This window comes from Siphateles boraxobius, unplaced genomic scaffold (assembly GCF_051911475.1).
Source record: "Siphateles boraxobius isolate OS27281-9 unplaced genomic scaffold, OSU_SipBor_1 41, whole genome shotgun sequence".
In the NCBI taxonomy this organism is placed as follows: domain Eukaryota; kingdom Metazoa; phylum Chordata; class Actinopteri; order Cypriniformes; family Leuciscidae; genus Siphateles; species Siphateles boraxobius.
The window spans coordinates 3780521-3804809 of NW_027509042.1; the positions used below are offsets into that span (position 1 = coordinate 3780521).

General features: G+C 38.5%; 1 protein-coding gene and 1 long non-coding RNA gene across 2 annotated transcripts; one reads left to right on the top strand and one right to left on the bottom strand.

Moving 5' to 3' along the window:
- Positions 1-269: 269 nt before the first annotated feature.
- LOC143706198 (uncharacterized) lies at positions 270-9811 on the top strand. The gene is made up of 3 exons (XR_013192947.1): positions 270-387; positions 8944-9053; positions 9129-9811. It is a non-coding gene; the product is annotated as an uncharacterized LOC143706198 (long non-coding RNA).
- Positions 6421-17712, bottom strand: rspo4 (R-spondin 4). Its single transcript, XM_077197861.1, has 4 exons — positions 17369-17712; positions 14705-14842; positions 12354-12551; positions 6421-6952 (listed from the first exon to the last, which is right to left on the bottom strand). Exons 1-4 carry the CDS (start codon positions 17448-17450, stop codon positions 6858-6860), a joined length of 513 nt encoding a protein of 170 aa, XP_077053976.1. The 5' UTR covers positions 17451-17712; the 3' UTR covers positions 6421-6857.
- Between the last annotated feature and the right edge of the window lie 6577 nt (positions 17713-24289).

Here is a 24289-nt window from a genome sequence, read left to right on the forward strand (position 1 = left end):
ATGCGAGGTTTAAGGGGGCATGTTTAACTACGGTCAGAGTTTCAGAGGGTCTGGGGTCTGTGCAGTGTTCAAACTTCCCTCATTAATCCTCCTTTGAGTAGGAAACTTCCTGCAGCTAAGAGCACTGCTCCCTAGAGAAATGTAATTTACAGACTGCAGAACAATTGGTTCATGATCACTGTCCGCAGCATTCTCTCTTTCACATGTGCACACAAACATAAACACACACCATAACGTCCAATCCCCCCCCCACCCCAAAAAAGGCAAGACCGCGATTGATGTCTGTTCAGGTCAAAGCTGACAATGTCCCAGAGGGGTTGTTTCGCACTTTGCAGTTTGACAATGGGAAAACATTTTCTAGAATGTGGCCCTAAAAGCAACACAAGGGTAAGCAATGATAATAATTTGTTAATGTCTGTATTCCCATAGTTGAATAGATGTTTTGAATTATAGTCTGTGTATGAGTGTGTTCATGGAGCCTATGTGTGCATGCATTTGCGCAATCTTCCAAATGCCAAAGTTGTATGTAAATAATCTAAGCTTATACTGTAAATATATTTTAACGATTTACTTTTTCTTCATTTGCCATGAGTACTTCAGAGCTACATAAATCTTAAATTCTCTCTCTCTCTCTCTCAATATATTTATAGTGGTAACATTCTCATTTTCCACTAGATATTTTCCTCTATATCTCATCAGCAATTTCGATTTCTCCAAACTCTGCAGCAGCTTAGCACTAAGGAGCGAATGTACAGTGACGTAACATCACTGCCGCATTCAAACTGTGCTTTCGCGCTATGGCTGGCGCTGAGACAAAGACGGACGCGCTCAGCGCTTGTCATAGGCTGCCTATACCACAACTGTTCAGTGTTTTTAACCACATATGTTTATTTTAGGTTTCAGACATTTAAATACATATATTTTATAGCAAAACAATACATTTATAGTTTGTAAAATACACAATGGTGTCTATGGAAGCAGCAATAACAAACCATTCAAATATAGTTGCCGACGGTTTTTATTCATATCAGACACACAGTGTAAATATCTATAAAGTCAACTATTTTTCTCCCAGTTCACCGGCCACTTTCATGTATTTCGAGAGAAACTGATGAATTCACGCGCTGTAATAAATCCAACAGACAGGAATCTCTGAACTGCGGCCCAAACAAACATGACGGCGCCCATCTCACGTTACAGATCAAGATCATTTATAAAAGGTTTTTTAAACAAAAAAACAAACTCATTACACATATTTGAGAATCGGAATAGAAGATAGTTGATGACATGGTAAGCAAGTCTGTTAATATTTATAAATAAAAGCGCTTCATCTTTCATACTGCGCTATTTTGGCTGTGGTGAATTACGTACCAAGCATGAAGCGTCACCATGGAAACGTGTGTGTGTGTGTTTGTGTGCGGGGGCGGGGGGATTGCGATGCCGGCTAAACATCGTGATGTCTGTCAGCCATCACGATGGACGACCCTAGCACATGGTGGACATAAAGGGATGGACATGGTCAGAAACAATGCTCAGGTAGGCCGTGGAATTTAAACGATGCCCAATTAAGGGGCCTAAAGTGTGCCAAGAAAACATCCCCCACACCATTACACCACCAGCCTGCACAGTGGTAACAAGGCATGATGGATCCATGTTCTCATTCTGTTTACGCCAAATTCTGACTCTACAATCTGAATGTCTCAACAGAAATCGAGGCTCATCAGACCAGGCAACATTTTTCCAGTCTTCAACGGTCCAATTTTGGTGAGCTCTTGCAAATTGTAGCCTCTTTTTCCTATTTGTAGTGGAGATGAGTGGTACCCGGTGGGGTCTTCTGCTGTTGTAGCGCATCCGCCTCAAGGTTGTGCGCGTTGTGGCTTCACAAATGCTTTGCTGCATACCTTGGTTGTGACGAGTGGTTATTTCAGTCAAAGTTGCTCTTCTATCAGCTTGAATCAGTCGGCCCATTCTCCTCTGACCTCTAGCATCAACAAGGCATTTTCGCCCACAGGACTTTTCCTTTTCACACACTTCTTTGTAAACCCTAGAAATGGTTGTGTGTGAAAATCCCAATATCTGAGCAGATTGTGAAATACTCAGACCGGCCCCCTGGCACCAACAACCATGCCATGCTCAAAATTGCTTAAATCACCTTTCTTTCCCATTCTGACATTCAGTTTGGAGTTCAGGAGATTGTCTTGAGCAGGACCACACCCCTAAATGCATTGAAGCAACTGCCATGTGATTGGTTGATTATATAATTGCATTAATGAGAAATTGATTAGGTGTTCCTAATAATCCTTTAGGTGAGTGTATATATATGCACACACAGTACTGTTCAAAAGTTTGAAATAAGTCTCTTACATGCTCACCAAGGCTGCATTTATTTGATAAAAAATACAGTACAAATAGTAGTACTGTGAAATATTATAACAATTTAGCCTAATAGAAATGTTTTCTTTTAAAATAAATTTTAAAATGTAATTTTTTCCTGTGATAAAGGCTGAATTTCCAGCATCATTACTCCAATCTTCAGTGTAGTCACCTTTATTTATATAGTGCTTTTTACAACACAGATTGTTTTCAAAACAGCTTTACAGTGCTGATAGGAAAATAATTTCAACAAAGTTTGTTTCGGCTGTAAAGTAGATCTATAATAAGTGAGCGTCACATGATCCTTTAGAAATCATTCTAATATGCTGATTTGCTGCTCAAGAAACATTTCTTATTATTATCAGTGTTGAAAACAGTTTTTGCTTAATATTTTTGTGGAAACAGTTATAGCCTACTGTTCAAAGTTTGAGATGTAATGTACGTTTTTCTGTTTTAAAATCTAAAAAAATACTTTTATTCAGCAAGGACACAATAAATTGATAAAATATGACAGTGAAGACTTTTATAAAATGCAACATTTCAAATAAATGCTGTTCCGGCTAACTTTTTATTCTTCAAAAAGAAAGATTTATAAAGTCTGAGGGAAAAAAAACAGAATTCTCTCAGAATTGCGAGTTTATATCTCACAATTCTGATAGAATTGCGAGAAAAGTCAGAATTGCGAAATATAAACTCGCATTGCAAGAAAATAAAGCCAGTATTGTGAGGGAAAAAATCGCAATTCGCAATTATCTTTGTTTATTTTTTATTTTGTGGCAGAAAAAAGGTTCCATAACATAGGCTATTCAACATTGATAATAAGAAGAAATGTTTCTTGAGCACAAAATCTAATATGCAGTAGTGAGCATAAGAGACTTCTTTCAAAAACATCTAAGGTTAAAAGATTCCAAACTGCTAGTTACTAACTAGCAATAAAATGTTTGGAATCTTTTCTCAACTAGTCTCAACTAGTTAGCTTTCTAGGAAATTTTAACGGCCAATAATCTATCTATGTCCTTTTTACACAATAATCTCTGTCCTTTAATGAATAATGGTAATTTAGCGTTACCTACCTTCACTTTAACTGTAGAAAACAATAAATCGCTCAAGAAAAATGCTCGGTAAGCAGTGTTGTTTCGTCTGTGAACGAATCTGTGCTTTTGAACGAATCATTTAAGTAAACGAATCATTCCTTCTCGTATTTTTCATATTGTTCGTTCGCTGAGGTCTCTCTCTTTTTGAACAATATAAAAAAGTCTAAAAAAGATTAAATAATATAAAAAAAGACTATTTGTTTACCTGCATGTCATGTGATCTTTAACCTACACCAGAGGCGTGATTTTTTCCCCCCAAACCACTTCAGTGGAAATCCCGCCCTGCAACCGATTCTAAAGTTTTCATTGGTCATGTCAATCACTGTACTGATTGCCTACACCAAACACTGATCCCTAAACCTACCCGTCACTGTAACCTAAACCAATGAAATCGGCTGCAGGGCGGGATTTCCGCTGAAGTGGTTTGGGGGAAAAAATCACGCACACCAGAGAACTGTGAACATGTGAATAGGTTTTGTAATATTAAAATAATAATAAACAACTAATTAATACAGGTCATGCACAGTATCTAGGAAATTTTGAGACATTGAGCAACCACCTAATAATCATCCAGAATTCCCTACCAACTACCCAATTTAAACATATGTATTAAATTAGGGTATTTATTAATAACAGAGTTTGTTGACAATTAACAGATGGTGGGTGGGTGCATAAACGCAACTTAGAGACTATATAATTCATTGTAATATTGTTAGAGCAATAACATAACCCTAAGCAATGCTTCTCTTATAGAAATCACCCCAGATAACAGTTCAACCAGATGTGCTTTAATCATATGGACTCATAAATCTTAGAAAAAAGAGGGTGTTTGGATTCTTAAGAAGACATGTGTCAGATCTGATGCTGTTCGGTCAGCATCAAGCTCACAGCACATCATATAATGTGTCACTTCACATTGTATTTGGCATGTTTTCTCTGAGACTCCCACAGAGATGTTTAAGGTTTGTTGTGAAGTTTCATTGAGCGCTGGTGACCCTGAGCTGAGCGGATGACCTCTGAACTTAGTGCCTCCATTATGATGTTCATTTCCAACAAAGACTGACTTCAATATGTATTTTCTTCAGGTGAATCCTGCCATCTAGTGCATGAATATGGAACAACAACACTATGAGAGCAAGGCCTGGTAAATGGTTGTTTCTACTCATTTGTGGAACAATACAAATTTCAATATTTTTTAAGCTTTTTACTTAGATTGAATGTGGGTCAATGCTCTGAGCATTGCGCTTTAAAAAAAATAGGAACCTAAAAGCAGATCTATGCTATTCAATCCTAATTTAATGCAAAAAAAAAGAAAAAAGTTTTTGTTTCAAAGTTATACCGTTACCAGCGTTGATTTGGATTATTATAAATCAACAAACAATTTAGAAATTGGCTGAAACATACACACTAATGGTTATTGACAAGTATAAGCGGAGACCAGGGTTAGTTTTTACTCCAGCGAATATTTCTCTTTTATAAAAGTCAGTTTTTATGTATTTCGTGAAATTGCAGAGGAAATGCATATTGACTTTATATGTTATCACATTAAATGTACAGATATGCCAATATACGAAGCTGCTGTTTATTGACACTAACATGAGAAAAATACTCTTTTTGAAATATGAAACTCTATCTAAAAACAAACAAAAAAACAGCTAACAAAAAATCAATGTGTGTATTTAAAACGCATTATTGGTTCTTCAACTAAAATTAATTAAACAATTATGAAACACAAAACTATTCATGAATCAGCAAAAACTAATAAGGTGACATCAAAAAACAGGCATTATAATTAATTAGTTGTAAATGTATATAGCAAAAATACAAATTAGTTAAAATACAAAAGTCAAGGTTAACATCTGCAATCCTCTTCAAAAAAGGCTTTTATTCTCAAATAACTTGGCAGTCTCATATACAATACATTATCCCATTATTATCAGTATCATTTTCATAACGCCTTAAAATCTTCCTTTGGGGCTAATAGCATAAGAGAGCAAAACTGTGATTTTTCCAGTAAATACAATTCAACCGTTGAGAGAGTAGGTGAAAGCGCAAATAAATCATATTCAATTCAGCACATTCCCATCCCAAATCAAAAGCAGCATGTTGTACATTTCAGTTTTCACAGGGGGACGATAATCAGTTACGAAAGAGAGAAAAAAAACACAATGAGTTTAACAGTACAGTTGAGGCTCTGAGAAAATAATGCAATATTTAATTTCAGACAATATTTTATTTCAGTCTTTAGACAAAGAATGCACACTGGTGGCAAGTTTCTTAGGAATTTACATGAAAATAACTAATTCATCACTTTTATTAAGAATAAACCTGTCTCACACATTCGGTCATATGACATCTCCAGAGCCAATCACATGGCTCAATTCCAATGTGACATGGCACTAGTATTTTGTTGTATTGTTTTAGTTGAGCAAAATCCTCAGCTGAAGTCTATTTCAAATATAGATATTCATAAATGATTGTAACTATGGTTGCAGATGCTCAGTTTACTTGCTCTCGAATGTTCACACGCCTTTGACCATTCCAATATGGCAGACGCTTACGTATAGACGCCCATCGAAACAGTAATGAGGCATATATGTATATATATCTATCGGAATGATGCTGCATTCACGCCATGTCGTACTTACCACAACTATGAGATGACAACGTGACGTTCTGTTCACGTTATCAGAATGGGAAGTATGAATTTATTTGGCAGCACTATCAACGCCTAAATTAATCAGCAGCAGTCAGGTGATACACCAGTCATGTGGTACAAGTAGGAGCTATAAGAAATTCCCAGCTTACAAGTTGTAATTACGAGCTCTACGAGGGCGCTTTTTACAAGTTGAAATCACGTAATACCAACTTGCCGTGAATGCACCTTGAATTAATGGAGCACAAATTCATGATCTTGGCATCTCTTTACACAACTTACATTGTTCCATGTCTCTTTCTTTTGTTTGTTTTTTAACTCTAATACAATTATAGTAAAGAAGTGCAAATATAGGGAGAGTATGTGGTTGGAAAACACAGAACAGCCCGAGGGATGTACAGAAATCTGTGGAGATACAGCTCAAACCACATGAAGCTGTTCGTCTGTTACTCATCAGATGGAAATGTACAGTGTCATAGTCCAACATGGATCTAGTCTTAAGCCACCCTCCCCAACTTGTCAATAAAATAAATGCATAAATACAGGTTAGGATCTGCCTTAATAATGTAAACAAATACATCTGCATTTAAAAAGATGTGCAATATCAGATTGTCTGATGATTAAAGTAGCAATATTACAATTAAACATTTATACAAAAATATATTGTTTATAAAAAAAAACTGTTTACATATATTACTAAGGAAAGGAATAAAAGTGTCTTCCGTCCCAGAATTTTACATTCCCCATGGAGGTTCTGTGACGGGGGGTGAGAGCTTCAAATGTTTCCGTGCCTGTCTTCTTTCTTCTATCCTTTCATTTTTCCTTTTATCTGTCAAGATAAAACCATATCATATAGTGCATCATGTTCAAGTTCAATAATGTAGGAACCATATAAGTCAAAATCTGCTAATGGAACCACAGTTTTAAAAAGCGATTATTCACCATTATTTACAACAGGATCTGCATTTTCATGGGTTTAAAAGATTTTTGTTATATGAGGAAATAAAGCTAGCCTACTTTGTGTATCAAAACCACTACTTCCCTGGTAAAAACATGTACTTGATTTGTCAACGTCAACAAATTTGCGACAGCTGTATATTACATATTTGACAAGACAAACATGTCAGTCTCTGAGTGATGTAATTTTTTCAAGCCACGAAATAAACTTCATTCCATGAAATAAGTATAATGAACTACGCAAAAAGCATTTCAAACGTCTCCACTCTCCAGCACGTTGCAAAGATAGTTCACCCCTCATGCAGGTTATCACGTCCATCAAAAACTAGGCTGGCTTTCGGTTGGAATATTAGAGCTAAAAACATCGTTATAAACACACTCATGGGCATCAAGCACTTCAATGAATACTTGCCAGCTAAGAAATAAATGATTATTCGATTAAGATCCATCTGGTTTCAAATCCACATCATTTGAATATCACAACATCGATGTCTGTCAAAAAATAACGTGCACAATACACGGTAGTGTTTACAAGAAGCACAAGTCCAGCGAGTCACGCATTTCCTGGAAAACACGCACCGGATGTTTTGACTACAACATCGCTTTCCAAGAAAATGGCAGAATGAGCAGCTACAACATACTGTCTGTTAGAGATGATAGCATACGTGATATATAATGCACGGGCGTATAAATGTGTTCTTCACTCGCGGAAAGGATCATCGGGAACTGACACAATGCACAATACTGACACAATACTTCACAATGCTAAAGGGAATAAATCCCAATCCAACTGAAAAACTTCGCTGGGTTGTTGAACATTGTTCAACGTGTTGGTTTTGACAGATATTTTTATGCACAAACAAACTGCACATTCTGATTCTGACACTAACCGATCTGACGTTATTTTTTCATAATTTTGTCAGAATGAGCTGTTAGCAAAAGATGAGTCTCTGTTGTCGTCCAATTTGACTCATATGCTGATCTATTATATATTATAAACATGACAGGTGATTTTTATCAAATGGAGTTACATTTAATTACCCCTTAGCAGATTTAGAGTAATATATGTTCAGTACTGATGTAAAGCATTAAGAATTCAGTTTGGTGATGTCAACATGTCTGTGCAGTCCAAAATCTAGGCCGAGAGACATTTTTATTACATCAGCATAGAAATTATATAGAAATATACTTTTTTAATCATGTTGACATGACATTTTGCTGTCTTAAAAGAAAAACTGTTTAAATATATTAGCATTATGTAATAGGGCACTATTTTAAAAAATGACTTGCTGTAAATTTACACAAGAATGTCTCAAAATACTAATTTGTCACCAATTATTGAGTCCTGTGGAGTGACTCACAAAATCCATTTTTAATTGGGCAATCCCTAGAGAGATTTTCTGAATTAATAAGCAAAATGAACTTTTGTTTAGTACTGATTTGTCTGGATGTAGCATTTTGGAATCTAAAGGTTAGAAACAATGTGACAAATACCTGAATACCTTGAGTTTATTAAAAAGCAGAAATGATGACCAGTTACGGCATCTAAACACACTTTCCCATATTCAATACCAGTCAGCCTACAAGCATGAACACATTTTTGCAATAACATCTTTTACCTCACCCCCTTCTCACTGCATCATAATATCATCATCATAATATTATTATTATATTATTTATACAATTTATACATTTATATTGACTTTCATTTCCTTAGTTTTAATTCTACATCCTAAAAGCAAGGATTCATTTTTTTTTATAACTTTTGTGTAAGTGATCAGTTTCTGGCTGACAGCTCATAACCTGAGAATGGTGCGTCAAGTTTCTAACAGTGCTTAAATGTTCATGTCTGGTTTGACTAAGATTCAAAATCAACAACAGAGGAGCTTCAGGGTGGTGTGTACTGTCATTCTCAGAGAAGAGCTGAAAAATTACACTGGAGCCAAAGCGGAACAAAATAATAGTGTGCAGAGGTGGGTGCTTACGAGTATTTATTCAACATTTTTGTTAGCAAAACCAAATTATAATCCATGTTTGTCTTTTTAAAGGGGACATAATAAAGGCATCATAAAACTGGAGTAAACAGTTATTATGGCCTAAGGAATGGGGTCTGTGGTCTGGAAAACACCACGGCCTGGCAAGAACATCACATTCTCCATCATTTTTCTTGTTTTCTCCTCTTGGTTCTCTTTCAGTATTTTATATGTTGTTATTCAATTTTGCCCTGCTTTTTACTTGTTATGATTAAAGCTTCCTATCTTTTTCATTTTCTCCACTTATGCGCACACAAAGCACTAAAGGCCGATATTTACTGCCCTGAATCATCTGGTTTAGGCCCACAGCGGCACCACCCCTCCCTTTAATTCCAAAACCAACATAAATCTCCAGGTTAAGATCAGACGTGCTTTATGATTTAGGCAGGTAAGTTTGGGTCACCTGTAGGTTCCTGAAAGAAAACACTGGCAAATCTTCTGCTGTGATCCGTTCTGAGATGTGCAGCCTGACTTTCATTAGCTCTCAGAGTTACACAAGAAAAGGAAACTTGAGAAGAAAGGAAATGATTTTCTGTTAATCTAGAGGACACCCTAGGACTAAATTAATTCATCGGGTTCTCATTGGTCACACCATGAGTAAGTCTTTGAGGTGACAACTTCAGAGATAAACCACAATGACACTGATGGAGAACATCTGAGGTGGATAATAACAGTAAAATACTTGTTACTGTATTTGAGTAGACTTTCTGTTGAATTCTGCTTTACTAATGTTTATCTCTTATTATATTATATTATATTATATTATATTATATTATATTATATTATTCAAAAGTTTGCAGTCTTTAGTTTTTTTTAATGTTTTTGAAATAAGTCTCTTATGCTCACCAAGGCTGCATTTATCTAATCAAAAATACAGTAATAACACTAACATTGTGAAATACATTTTCAATTTCAAACAACTGTTTTCTATGTGAATATATAGTAAAGTGTAATTTATTCCTGTGATCTAATATGATGATGTGATGCTAAAGAAACATTTCTGATTATTATCAATGTTGAAGACAGTTGTGCTGCTTAATGTTTTTTATCAGGATTTTTGATGAATAGAACATTCAAAAAGAACAGCATTTATTTGAAATTAAAATAAAAACATTGTAAATGCCTTTAATGTCACTTTTTTATCAATTTAACGCATCCATGCTGAATAGCAGTATTAATTTCTTTAAAAACAGTAGTGTATGCAAATATTATTCAACATTATAATATCATTTACAATTATATATAAAATGTAATTAATATAACATAAATTAATATAAAAAGTATAATTTAAAAATATTATTAAAATGTTATTTTGCATTACACTACAAAATAGAATATTAATAATATGTTATTTTTTCTTATTAATCCAATTAAAATGGTTTCATCTGCCCAATGAGTAAAGGACATCATGAATTTTTTTCCCATCAAACTAGAAATTTAGTATCAAGCTGAGCGCATTGCATTGTAGGACACAGCATTATGGCACCCTATTCTCCCCAAAATAGTATGTAGTATGCCATACCACATTGTCAAATAAAAACAACAGCCAATGAAATTATAATGACAGAAATAGAATGAAATGTCATGAAGTCTTTCCATCACACATGACTGTCATTAAGGGCGGCTGAAGGTGACAGAGAGAAAATATTACGTCTCGTTTTCCTAATGCCACCAGACATCCAGTGATAATGATGATTGCTGCAAACAAATCATTTCCAGTAGAGCATCAAATGGAAATTAGGTGACATAAATAACCATTTAGTCACTAAGAGGCGTCACTCAGACGCATGAGATCCAAACAAGAAAAGCTTCCATTCCATTACTGCTTTTATCAACTTTATTTATCACAAAGCACGTAAAGGTCCTCTTAAACTCACTGTACCGTTGCACAAAAACATAGTAAATCCCACAAGCTTGCTTCCACCTGCTCATGTACTGACATGGGCCGAATTGAAACCATAGTGGACATTATCAAGTGTAATTATTAAATCCCATAATGCACCACAATAAAGAGCGTACAACCCATAAACATACACATATATATATATATATATATATATATATATATATATATATATATATATATATATATATGGTACAACCGGCGTATGCTCAATGGCTAGAGAATACCCATAACGCACTGTGAGAAACGCGTGCCAAATTAATTGCCACGTCTCACCATAAGATGGTGCCCGCAGCTGAATCATCCATCTATCCATTTTCCAAACCGCTCCAATGTGGGTACAGCGTAATATTATTCAGGTATACATTCCTTTTTGATTTATTATTAAATAGTTCTATGACAGAATTCAAGATAAATATATTAATTACTGAAGCTGCCAGTTTGCTAAGTTTCAAATGATTATTAAATAGCAAGCACAAACGCACAAGCGGCATCCCTTCTGGAGCACTCAGTGTCAAAAATCACTCACTCATTTTCAATCACTCCTTCAAGTGAATTATATTAGTAGACTAATGTAGGGAATAGTGAATGAGGGTATGAAGCAATTTCGAACACAACCATGCTCATAAATGGTTGTGCTTACCTCCATTACGCTTGACTTCTCTTACTTTCTGGCTACCTATATGCTAATTAGACTCACACGCCAATTCTCTGTGTCTGGGTCCATGGACTTTTATTTTGATATTATTTTGTCTTACTTTACCTGTGTTTAGTTCCTGTTTCCCTTGTTTGCCGCTGTCATTCATTGTTTCATCAAATTGATTAGAGTCTCACCTGTCTCCCACTGCCACTATGTATTAGCTTCTGGTCTTTGTCTTGTGTTAACATTGCTACCTGGGTGTTATCTTTGTTTTTTTAGATTATCCCTGTTTGTTTCTTGGTTTATATTATTAAAATACTATTTAACTGCTCTTCAAGCCTCATGATTCTAGCTCAACCAGCCAGCAGGTGTGACACCCAGAGTCAAGAAATGTAATTACAACAGACATTCAAATACAACATAATGGCTCTGACAGGAAACAAAACACAGTTTCCCAAATTTGGTCAAGGAAAAGGCACCATTTCAACTCTTACAATGTTTGGATCTTGAGTTCAGTGTAATGTGCAAATCATTGGGCAGCAAGCCGTTACAAGAAAGACGATATAGAGAAGCTTGATGTGGAAACAAGAGAGGATTTAAAGAGGATCACTGTCCTTTATAAAGTCCCATTGGGTTTATGTCAGCTATTGAAAGAAATTCTGCAACTGGCATGAACAATACTAAAAATATTATTTACCTTTTGGACACCTTTTCTTCATCCGGCACTTTCTGCTCTCAGTCTGAGGAGGACATAGCGCTTCTGTCTCTCCAGGCGTTTTGCTGGACAGCTCATGGGTCCTGATCTGCTGCCCCCATCTGACGCCACAGCTCAGGCCATTGTGCTGACACGGGCTCCATTCACCCCAGACGCCAAAGACACGGAACACACATCCTTCTGGAGTCCAAACAGATTAAGAATACTGAATCATAAAAGCAAACTGCTTTACCAATCTTTAGTCAATCTGCAAAATATGAGCTATTCCTGATCTGATGAGGTCTGTAACATCGACATTGTTATTGTACTGATGTGGTTACTAATGATTTGCACCTGTCTTTAATTATTTTCGCGTTTAATCTTTTATTAGCGTTTAATCTTACGTGAGTTCCTGTGTTTGTTGTATTAAAATAAAGACTGGGTTATTGTATCTTCATCTTCGCGAGAGTTTACCACAACAATATTGTTATTCTGTCATTAATTTTGCACCCTCACGTCGTTCCAAACCCGTAAGACTTTCATTCATCTTCGGAACGCAAATTAAGATCTTTTTGTTGAAATCTGATGAAAGCTTTCTGTCCCTCCATTGACAGCTGCAAAACTACCACTTTAATGCTTCAAAAAAATCATGAAGAAATCGTAAAATTAATCCATATGAATTAAGCGATTTAGTAAACATTTTCTGAAGAGACACGATTGTTTTATATGATGCAAAGATTTAATTTAGACTTTTATTCACATAAACATTCATCAACTCAAGCATCAGTTATGACAAACGGAAGCTCAAGCATGTTTGCTTGATGTCCGACAACCAATGAGATTCATTCACGTGTTACGCATCATGTTTGAGCTTCAGCACGAACCAATAAGGTTTGTTCTTGTACTTCAAGCAATCTGTTTATGTTTGCTGATCAATGTTTATATGTGAATAAAAGTCTAAATTAAATCTCATCAGAAAATTTGGACTGAACTGCTCCATTCATATGGATTAGTTTTATGATCTTTTTATGAACTTTTTGAAGCGTTAAAGTGGTAGTTGCGTTGCTGTCAAAGGAGGGACAGAAACTCTCAGATTTCATCAAAAGATCTTCATTTGTGTTCCGAATATAGTCTTATATAATCTTATGGGTTTGGAATGGCATGAGGGCGAGTAATCAATGACACAATTTTATTTTTGGGTGAACTAACCCTTTAAGCTTGCTTCATAATTTGATTAACTTTTGCACTATTGAACTAAACTAAAAGGTGCTGTACGTAAAAAATATTTTACTGTACTAAATCACAAAAATACCATAATATGTTTGCAGATATTTAGGAAACATGCTAAGTTCACATACTTGTTTATCCGAAAAACAATCCTACAGCCAGACGGAATGTCTGTTTTTGTTCTGTGTGATACCACCCACTACCGATTTACCCAATAGTATTTCGACACCATGGGTTGCCATTCGGCGGAAAACACTGTGTATTGTAGCGACAGAAGCCAGCAAACAAACTAGGTCAGTGATCGCAGATTCTACCCAACCTAAATTGCCTCTGCATCCTTCTAGAAAGCACTATGACCAGAGGCATATTAAAACGCAGATAAATCAACACATCAACTTACAATGTAGAGCTTGTCGTCTTCCATCGTCAATTGCACTTGTTCCTGTTGTGTGTCCTCAATCTGGCAACCAGCGTGGGTGTTAAGTCGGAGGAGTGGGCGGGAGAAACAACTCTCTCCAATATTTTGAAATTGGACTGCAGTACCCAAATCAACCACTAGCTGTGAATATTACATACTGCACCTTGAAACAACACTGAACTGACTTGAGCAGAATAATGACACTATTATCTTCGGTAGAGCTGCTTCATAAATGAACTGAGTTTGCTAACCCAACTTTGCAGACATGGTTATTGAACTGAATTGAATCAACACTGAACTAAATTGAGCTGAATAATGACACTATTGTCTTTTTTTCAGCTGAAATTGCATTCATTTTATAATTAGCGAACTTTGCAACTTTTATACTGTTATTTTCATGTTTATTAATGTAAAGCTGCTTTGAAACAATCTGTATTTTATAAAGTGCTATATAATGAAATGCAACACTTTTTTTAGCTAATGTGTCAGTAAGCTATGTTTTTGCACAATAACAAATTAATGGCATGTGAATACATTTGTAAATGCAACCAGAAAGCCCAAATCTTCTGCTTTTTATTGCCACACAGAGAAAACATCTTGATGTAATTGTTCCACGTAAAACATGACTGATAGGTTTCTTTCAGTATGGTAATGAGAGTTTAATGGAATTGACCCATAAAGAAGGTCTGTAAACGAGTAAAGCTCTTACCCACACAGTCTGTTGACTGAGGAAATGTGCCCTCTGGACAGCTTTTGAAGCATTTGCCTTTAAAGAGCAGAAATCCTCCCTTGCACTTGGTGCAAAAGTCCTTGTTGAAGCACCTCTCGCACTCTGGAGCTTTGCATTCTGGGAGATATATGAGGATTACAGTCATGGTATTGTTACAGGCTTTCTCAAGATACGTTCAGAGATTAAGTTAAGAGATGAATGGCACCAAAAAAAGAAACAGATTTTTGGAAGAAAGGAAGGAAGGAATGAAGGAAGGAAATAAATAAATAAACACATACATGCTGCATAATATTATTATGAAATATTATTATTATTATTAGCCACAAAATTCCTTTTTAAAATATGAATTTTAAATAAAACAAATAAAAAAATCTGATTTAATTTTAAGGACCTAATTATATATATATATATATATATATATATGGGGTGGCACGGTATATATATATAAAACATCCGAACCGTTCATGCGCAATGTAACCTCGTGCCCTTGACCTCAGACAGTGTGTTTACTTTTCGAGCGAAATAAGAGATGTGTGGACAATGGTCATGCATATGAGGCTTGTTCGACTTGAACCGGAGCTGCACAGACCGATCGATGAATAACATCAAAGTACCGCGAGAGCAACGGCTCCGTATGCTTTTCAATCACTCTCGCGGTACTTTGATGTCATAAGCCGATCGATCGGTGTTGTGCCGAATTCTGACCCCCGCCAAATTATTACCCCCCTAGTATGGTAGGTTAAGGATTAGTTGTGGGGGAGGGGTTGGGATTAGGGGTGGGGTTAGGATTAGGCAATCAGATACTGATTTCAACGAGGGGGGTAATAATTTGGCAGGGAGTCAAAATCGGCACAACACCTGTTCAAGTCGAACAAGCCTACAGTAAAAGTGGAGTATGGAGTGCTGCAGTTCTCGTCACGTATAGAAATGTCGAGTGGGAGATATAAGGAAGGCTAACCGGAGTTGGAGGATGCGCCAGCGTCGTATAAATCCGGTGGGTGGGAACATTTTGGATTTCATGTTACCTATGATATTTAAATACAGTGACACCAAGTTTAGATAAGAACTCCAGTCATATGTTTCCAAATACTGCACTTTAATTTCAAGTGAAAAAAATGTATCCTCACTCTCAGGGAATAGAAGCATTGTTGATACTGTTTTTGTGTTGAGGTTGAACTTATGTTTCGCTTTATGGTTATGCCTTTGCTATTGTTATAGCCTCATTATAGGCAATTATGTGTAACATATTTTGACTTATTTAAAAGATAGTGCTTTAAGAGTTTCTCTCTTTTTCTTTTAAAAGATAAACATTTTGTAAGAGCTACACTGACGTTGACAGTTTGATAAATGCAAGTTAATTATAAGCTTTGTGTGCTAAAAATGCACATACGTCCCTGTAGAGATAGCAATACGCATTCTCCTTTTTTGCCAAATAAACAAAAGCATTTCATCAATGTCTTCTCTCTTGCTGTATCAAAATGTCACCTAGCTTTCCTCAGAGATGCGGTCTCAATAATGTGCTTAAAGTCAAGTCAAATTCAGTTTGTGCATGATTTCATGATATACATTTTTTTTTTAATACTGTATCCTGAATTGTGGATAATTAAGCTATAGCCTATATCATATGATGAAGTAGATTTCTGGAGTGTTAAAGATTATAAGAAAAAATAACAACAAGAACCGTAGAGAACCGAAAACCGTCAACCTAAAACCTTGATACGAACCGAACCGTGGGTTTTGTGAACCGTGCCACCCCTAATATATATATATATATATATATATATATATATATATAGTATAAATGATAATAAATAATATCAATTAATAGATATAAATAATAATAAATAATATCAATTAATAGATATAAATAATAATAATTATGTATATATTTATATATATATAATTATTATTATTATTTAATAAAATATTAATATTAAATAAAATATCAATTTTAAACAAACAAAATCCCAAAGAAATAAACAAAAAAACAGACAAATAAACAGATAACTATATTTTAAAAAATTAAGATTGAATATTAAGGACATATATTTAAAAACCTTCTTCTTCTTCTTCTTCTTCTTCTTCTTATTATTATTATTATTATTATTATTATTATTATTATTATTATTAGATACTTTCAGCTCCATGACATTTTTCTATGACATTCTCCATGACAACTCATCTCACAGGATTCCTTTAAAAAATATTAGCAAGAATAAGAAAAAAATGAATTTTAAATAAACAAATAAATATAAAACAATCTGATTTAATAATAAGGACCTATTTTTAAACAAACTAAATTTTAAACATTATTATTATTATTTGACTGTAGTACTTTCAGCTCCATGACATTTCACCAACAGAATTCCTTTTAAAAATATTAGCATATATTAAATAAAATATAATTTTAAATAAACAAACAAAATCCCAAAGAAATACACAAACAAATAGAAAAAAACCTGTATGATTGAATATTAAGGACATTTAAATTTAAAACCATTATTATTATTACTAGTATCAGCTCCTTGACACATTTCACTGTTTAAATTCATCTCACAGATTTATTTATTTTAATATTAGAATTATAAATAAATATAAATAAAGAAATGATTTAGATATTACTGTACACTGATTTGGACTCACTCATGCAGCGGTTGAGATCTCTGGCGCGGAGGCCGAAATGTCCCGAGGGGCAGGAGTGAAGACAGGAGCCGTGGTGACTCATGCCATCTCGGCTCAGGAACAGGAAGAGCCGCTCAGAGCAGCGCAGGCAGCCATTTTCCTTCGAACACTCAAGACAGCTCCTGCACTCCTGTCGCCAGCTCTCTGAAAACAGTGCAAATGATTTATTAAACAGGCAATGTAGAATCGCAAGGGGACGTGTCTCGGACTGTGTATTGGGATTTATGTGCAGTCATATTCTCTGACACATTACACCTTCTGCGCTGACATTTGGGGCTTTGAGGTGACGTTCTAAACTAAAGGCCATAAACACGCATGTCATCTCTTTGGCTGCTTGAAAAGGGCCGGGTTTCTTTCTGTCACCTGGCTAAACTCAAAAAAGTATTTTTGCAGCTTGCATTTTGTCAGGGCAGTACAGATTTAAATTTTGACGTGTGAATTGGCATGGTTCATATATGTACATACACACAAACTGAAAATAACTTTGAAATAACAAAATATATTACAAAATGTAATGTGTGTGTGTGTGTGTGTGTGTGTGTGTGTGTGTGTGTGTGTGTGTGTGTGTGTGTGTGTGTGTGTGTGTGTGTGTGTGTGTGTGTGTGTGTGTGTGTGTGTGTGTGTGTGTGTGTGTGTATAGGCTACATATGTATATTACACACATACATATCAATTGTCATTTCAGAGTCATTTTCAATTTATTTATTGGAACAAAATGTATTGGATAAAATGAATGAATATGTTTATTAATAAAATATGTAAGTAAACATAAGTAACTATTTTTTAAAAATATATTTATTTAATCACATTTTAAAAAATTGTAGCAATATATATTTTTGGCCACTTTTTAGATTGATAATTAAAACCATGGTTAACCCCATTAAGCCTGAGCAAAGGTCTTGACCAGTAAACAAAGTTACTGGTTCAATCCCAGTGATGTAGTGATATAAGACTTCAACATTGTACCCTTGAGCAAAACACTTAACCCTGCACTGCTCCAAGAGGTTGTCACTGTACTTCAACTGTATAAAAGCATCTGATAAAACCATTTACTCTCACTCAGTCTCTCTTTTTCTTTTCGCACAATGTGTTCTTAACGTACAGAGTGCATGCATGTTTACTTCCGACTAATGCCAAAGCCAGAGACTGGAGATTGAAGGCTCTTGTCTGTGTGTTGTATCACACTGAGCTAGGGTTCGCGGGGGGAAGATGTGAGGAAACTGGCAGATGGTTCTTATCTTCATGTCCTTCATTACGGTAATAAAGAGAGACACCACTTGTCTAAAAAGATGTTGGTGAGCCAAGCCGAGTCGCATCTGCTGCATTCTCTATATTATATCCTTCTATATTTTGTACATGGATGTCAATCAAATGAAATTGAGAAAATATGGGAGAAAAATACAAGTAAGAAATGAAGGCCAGATACTTCTACAATGCTTATGGAGAAGTGAATGTGCTATTTAATGGTTGAGCCTGAAAGGTCTATGGGCAATGCATAATGTAGAGGCTCATAAAATAAATCTAAAGCTTTGTGACTATACTGGAAAATCAGTGGTAAATCAGCTGATAGATATTATTACTGCCGTACATCAGCGTTTATTACCATATGGTCTATATTTCATTCATGTTCTGCAGAAATTAAGCACATAAATATGAAGCCACATCATGGATAAGACATCAGCTGCAAAATGATATGTGCTACATAAAATACTATATAAACCAATACCCGGCTAAATTAAATATATTATTCAGTTCGAAATGTTCTTTTTGTTTAAAGATCAAGTTTCGGACTTTCATTGTAACATTGTTCATGCTGGGAAATTCATGGATGTTTAATTCTAACACTTGGAAAAGTGGATTATTTACAGTAGTCACATCAAAAAGCCACAATATCAGCTCTATAGCAAAAATATTTAACAATGATATCATATGATGTAAAATAAACCTTTGGAAACAAAGTTTTCATGCAGGAAAAACTGAAGCCTTGTGTTAAACAAATTGCACCAGATACACTTAAAACATACACACACACAAAAAAAACCTTTGTCTAAATGCACTGCTAAGAAAATATTTGTCTTTAATGTTTTTTAGTTTTTTTAGCAATGTTGCAGATTTATGTATAATGAATAGCATGCTGTATCAAAAGCATTTTCATATGGTGAAGTTTGCGCAATCACTCACTATTGCCATATCTACCAGAGGCCCTAAACATCTTTTCTTTTTGCACACATTAGGGTTGTTTTCTTAATATTAAGCAACCACCCTGAACTCTTTTACAGGCATGAACAGTCATTTTCTTCAGTAAAAAGTACTTGTGGCAACCTGCCCACCACACCAGCCTTGAATCCCACGGAGGAGCTCCGGAAGGATAAAAGAAGGAGTGACGACAGTGAAGGATGAGAGAGGACCAGACCTGGACTTTGTTTTTGTTTTAGTTTATGCCAGTCGTCCGTGATGGGCTGCCGCTTTACTTTCATTTTGTTGTTTATATTTCTTTTATAGTTAAAGTATGTTTAATTTTCGCCGGTTCCAGACAACTTTTTCCCCTCATCAACAAACCTTGTTACAGTACTATTAGCTATTTTAAATTCTCATGGGCTGCACTAGTCATGGTAGCATGGATAGCTGCTGTAAGAACATTGTTTCCATGCTACTAGATGACAACAAATCACAGTAATGTATGAGAGAAATCGATACTCGGTTACTAACGTAACCTCGGTTCTCTCTAGAGAGGGAACGAGTATTGCGTAAGTTTAGCTTACGCTACGGGAAAGATTCATCTTCTCGAGATACTGAAGCCAAAAAATTATCCTTAATTTTGTATTCCTTGTCAACGCAGTGCAGCAGCTAGCAGACCTAGAGCAGGCCATCTCGCGTGCTCATTGGCTGCCCTGCGGGCAACTGCTGCAGCCTACCAGTGAGCCCGGCGTGACGTCACGCCCAATGAAGGGCGCCCGCGCCTTCATAGCGTCACAGCCCGCCAGAATGGGCGTGGCTTAGCGTATAACACTAGGGGCTGTAGGCTGACTTCCCTGGTTTTCGTCGAATGAAGCGAAGTCGCTCGTGACACGAGCACGGCCGGTTATGCAATACTCGTTCCCTCTCTAGAGAGAACCGAGGTTACGTTTGTAACCGAGTATCGTTCTCTTACGAGAGGTTCTATCGTATTGCGTAAGTTTAGCTTACGCTACGGGAACACTTTGTCAACGCCGTGCGCGCCAAGCATCCACATGAGACCCCGAGCTTTCAGGGGAACCCCATAAGTGGAAAAAATAAGGTGGCCAGCCACGCGGGCCATCACTTGTACATAAGCACACATAGGGAATACAGAGCAGCGCGCCGGTCTGTACAGGCACATGGCACATACCCTACTTAGTGCAGCTCAACCAGGAGAGCTGAGTCATGTGAGAGTGATCTGAGCAGGAGATCTGGGCAGAATACACCTCTCCTTCAGACTGACAACAGTTTAGCCTGCAAGGCAGGAACTTCTAGGTTATAAAACCTGACAAAGGTAGACGGGGAGCTCCAGCCCGCCGCTACACATATGTCATGGATAGAAATTCCACTGGACCATGCCCACGAAGAGGCCACGCCTCTCGTGGAATGAGCCCTGATGCCCAGAGGGCATTGCAGACCTTTTGACGCGTAAGCGGCCGCTATAGCGTCTACTATCCATCTGGACAGGCTCTGTTTCGAGGAGGCGAGACCCTTGGTGCGCCCACCAAACGAAACAAAAAAGCTGTTCCGAACGCCTGAAGGAGGCGGAGCGCGTAATGTAAAACCTCAGCGCTCTGACAGGGCAGAGGAGATTCACATCACCTTCGCTGTCAGATGCTGGGAGAGCTGACAACGAAATAACTTGCGCTCTGAATGGAGTGCCCATCACTTTAGGGACATAGCCATGTCTAGGTCCGAACTCAAGACACGATGCGCTGACAGACAGCACATGCAGGTCCCCTACACGTTTTACTGACGACAGTGGAGTCAGAAAGACGGTTTTCAGTGATAGATATTTCAACCCCATGGTGTCTAGTGGTTCAAATGGAAAAGCTTTCAGGGCCTCGAGGACCAATGAAAGATCCCACATGGGAACCGACGGGGGGCGCGGCGGATTCATCCTTCTAGCTCCTCTAAGGAAGCGGATGGCCAACTCATGTCTTCCCAATGACTGGCCGTGCGTCGATTCTGCGATACATTGAGCGTGGATGGGGACCTTCCCTTATCCAACAGCTCTTGTAGGAAGGTGAGCAGATGCGCCACCCCGCATGTCCGCGGGTCCAGACCTCTGTCGGTGCACCATCCAGAGAAAACCGACCATTTAGACGCGTAGAGCCTTCTCGTGGAAGGGGCTCTAGACTGCGTGATCGTGTTCATCACTCCTTCTGGCAGGGCAACGAGTACCCGTTGATCAACCATGCATGCAGAGACCAGCGCTCTGGATTGGGATGCCAGATCGCGCCGCGAGCCTGAGAGAGGAGATCTGCCCTCACCGGATTCGGCCACGGAGCTGTATGTGACAGCCCTGCTAGTTCCGGGAACCAAATCTGATTCTCCCAACGCGGGGCTATGAGGAGCACCGAGTGGCGCGTTTCCCTGATTCTCTTGATCACCTGTGGCAACAGAGAGACCGGAGGGAAAGCATATAGCGGGAGGCTGGGCCAAACCTGGGCCAGCGCGTCCTCGTCCTTCGAACAGACCGTCGGGCATTGAGCGTTGTCTTTTGACGCAAATAGGTCGACTTCCGCTCTGCCGAATAGGCGCCACAGTTTCTGGACCGTTTGGGGTGCAGGGACCATTCCCCTGGGGGAACATTGTCCCTGGACAGTTTGTCTGGGCCGTCGTTCAAATGGCCAGGCACCTGCGCTGCCCTCAGCGAGCGCAGGTGCATCTGAGACCAAATAAGGAGGCGTTCCGTCAGATTGCAGAGATTTCTGATTTACATAGGATACCACAGACATGTTGTCCGAGCGGACAAGAACATGCTGGTCCTGTATGAACGGAAGGAAGCACTTCAGCGCGTTCTCGACCGCTATCATTTCCAGACAGTTTATGTGAAAACCCTTCTCCTGGTCTGACCACTGGCCAAGGCCGGTCTGCCCTCGAACAGTGCGCCCCAACCCGAGTTGGACGCGTCTGTCGAGATGACTTTACGATAAGAGATGGTTCCCATCATTACTCCCTGCTGGTACCAGTCGGCCACTAACCAGGGCTGCAGAGCTGCTATGCAGGCCTGAGTCACTCTGATTTTCTGGCCGCCAGACACCCGGCGGGACACGCGAGCATTCAACCAGCGTTGGAGCGGGCGCATGCGCAGTAGGCCCAGCTGGAGCACCGCTGCAGCTGATGCCATACAGCCCAACATCCTTTGAAATGTTTGCAAAGGGAGAAAGCTGCCCTTCTGGAAAGATGCGGCTAGGTGGTGAACACGGCGCGCGCGCTGTGTCGATAAACGAGCCGTCATGGTCACCGAGTCCAGTGCTATTCCTAAAAAGGAAATTGACTGGCTGGGCAGTAATGAGCTCTTGGTCCAGTTGACCGTGAGACCCAAGCTTTCCAGATGACTGAGAAGCACTGTTCTGTGAGATAGCAGTTCTGTCTCTGACTGTGCCAATATCAACCAATCGTCCAGATAGTTCATTATTCGCAGCCCCTGACTTCTCAGGGGGGCGAGCGCCGCGTCCATGCACTTTGTAAATGTACAGGGTGCCAGGGACAGGCCGAACAGCAAGACGGTGTAATGATATACCTGACCGTCGAAGGCGAATCTCAAAAATTGCCTGTGACGGGGTACTATCTGAATCTGAAAATAGGCATCCTTCAGATCTAGAGAAATAAACCAGTCCCTCGGGCGAACGTGCGCGAGGATTTTCCTGGTCGTAAGCATTTTGAACGGTCTTTTCGCAAGCACTTAGTTCAAATGTCTCAGATCTAGGATAGGTCTGAAGGCTCCGTCCTTCTTGGGTACGAGAAAATATCGGCTGTAAAAGCCTGACTCGCTCAGAGAAGGCGGTACCTTTTCTATAGCCCCTTTGCACAGCAGCTTTGCTATTTCTGCGTGAAGTAGGTGTGCTACTTCCTCATTCACTATCGTCGCGGTCCGGGCTTGAAAGCGCGGGGGACGGCAAATGAATTGAAGTGTATAGCCCTGCTTTATTGTGCTCAACACCCATTCTGAAATCCCTGGGATAGTTTCCCACGCAGCTATGTGAGCCGCTAGGGGGCGAATGGCCTCCGGGTTCAGACCGCCGCCATTTGCGGGCTTGTGAAACTGAACCGGAGCCGAAAGCGCGGTGCGCGCGCTCTCGGTTCTGGGCAATGGCTGCTCGCTGAAAAGCCGAAACCGGCTGATTTATGTGAGATGTCCCAATCATAAGGGATGGGGAACAGTCTTTTGTAATTTTTTTGATGCGCGAGCAGCGCTCCGGGCGGGAAAGCTTCCTGTAAGCGTGAGCGCGTGTGCGCAGGCACGAGACTTACAAGTGTATTTGATGCCCCGATCATAATGGATGGGGAGCGTTTTATTAATGCCCTGCGTTTTGTGATAACACTTAAACGCGCGGGCTGAGCCCGGGGGGAGGTTAGTGTTAGCAAGCGTGAACGCACTCAGGCGGGCACGAGACTTACATTCATAACCTGCTTTCTTTTGTGAAACTGACCCGGAGCCGAAAGCGCGGCGCGCGCGCTCTCGGTTCTGGGCAATGGCTGCTCGCTGAAAGCAGAGACCGGCTGATTTATATGAGATGTCCCAATCATAAGGGATGGGGAACATTCTTTTTTTTTTTTTTTTTACTTTTTGACGCGCGAGCAGCGCTCCGGGCTGAAAAGCTTCCTGTAAGCGTGAGCGCGTGTGCGCGGGCACGAGACTTACAAGTGTATTTGACG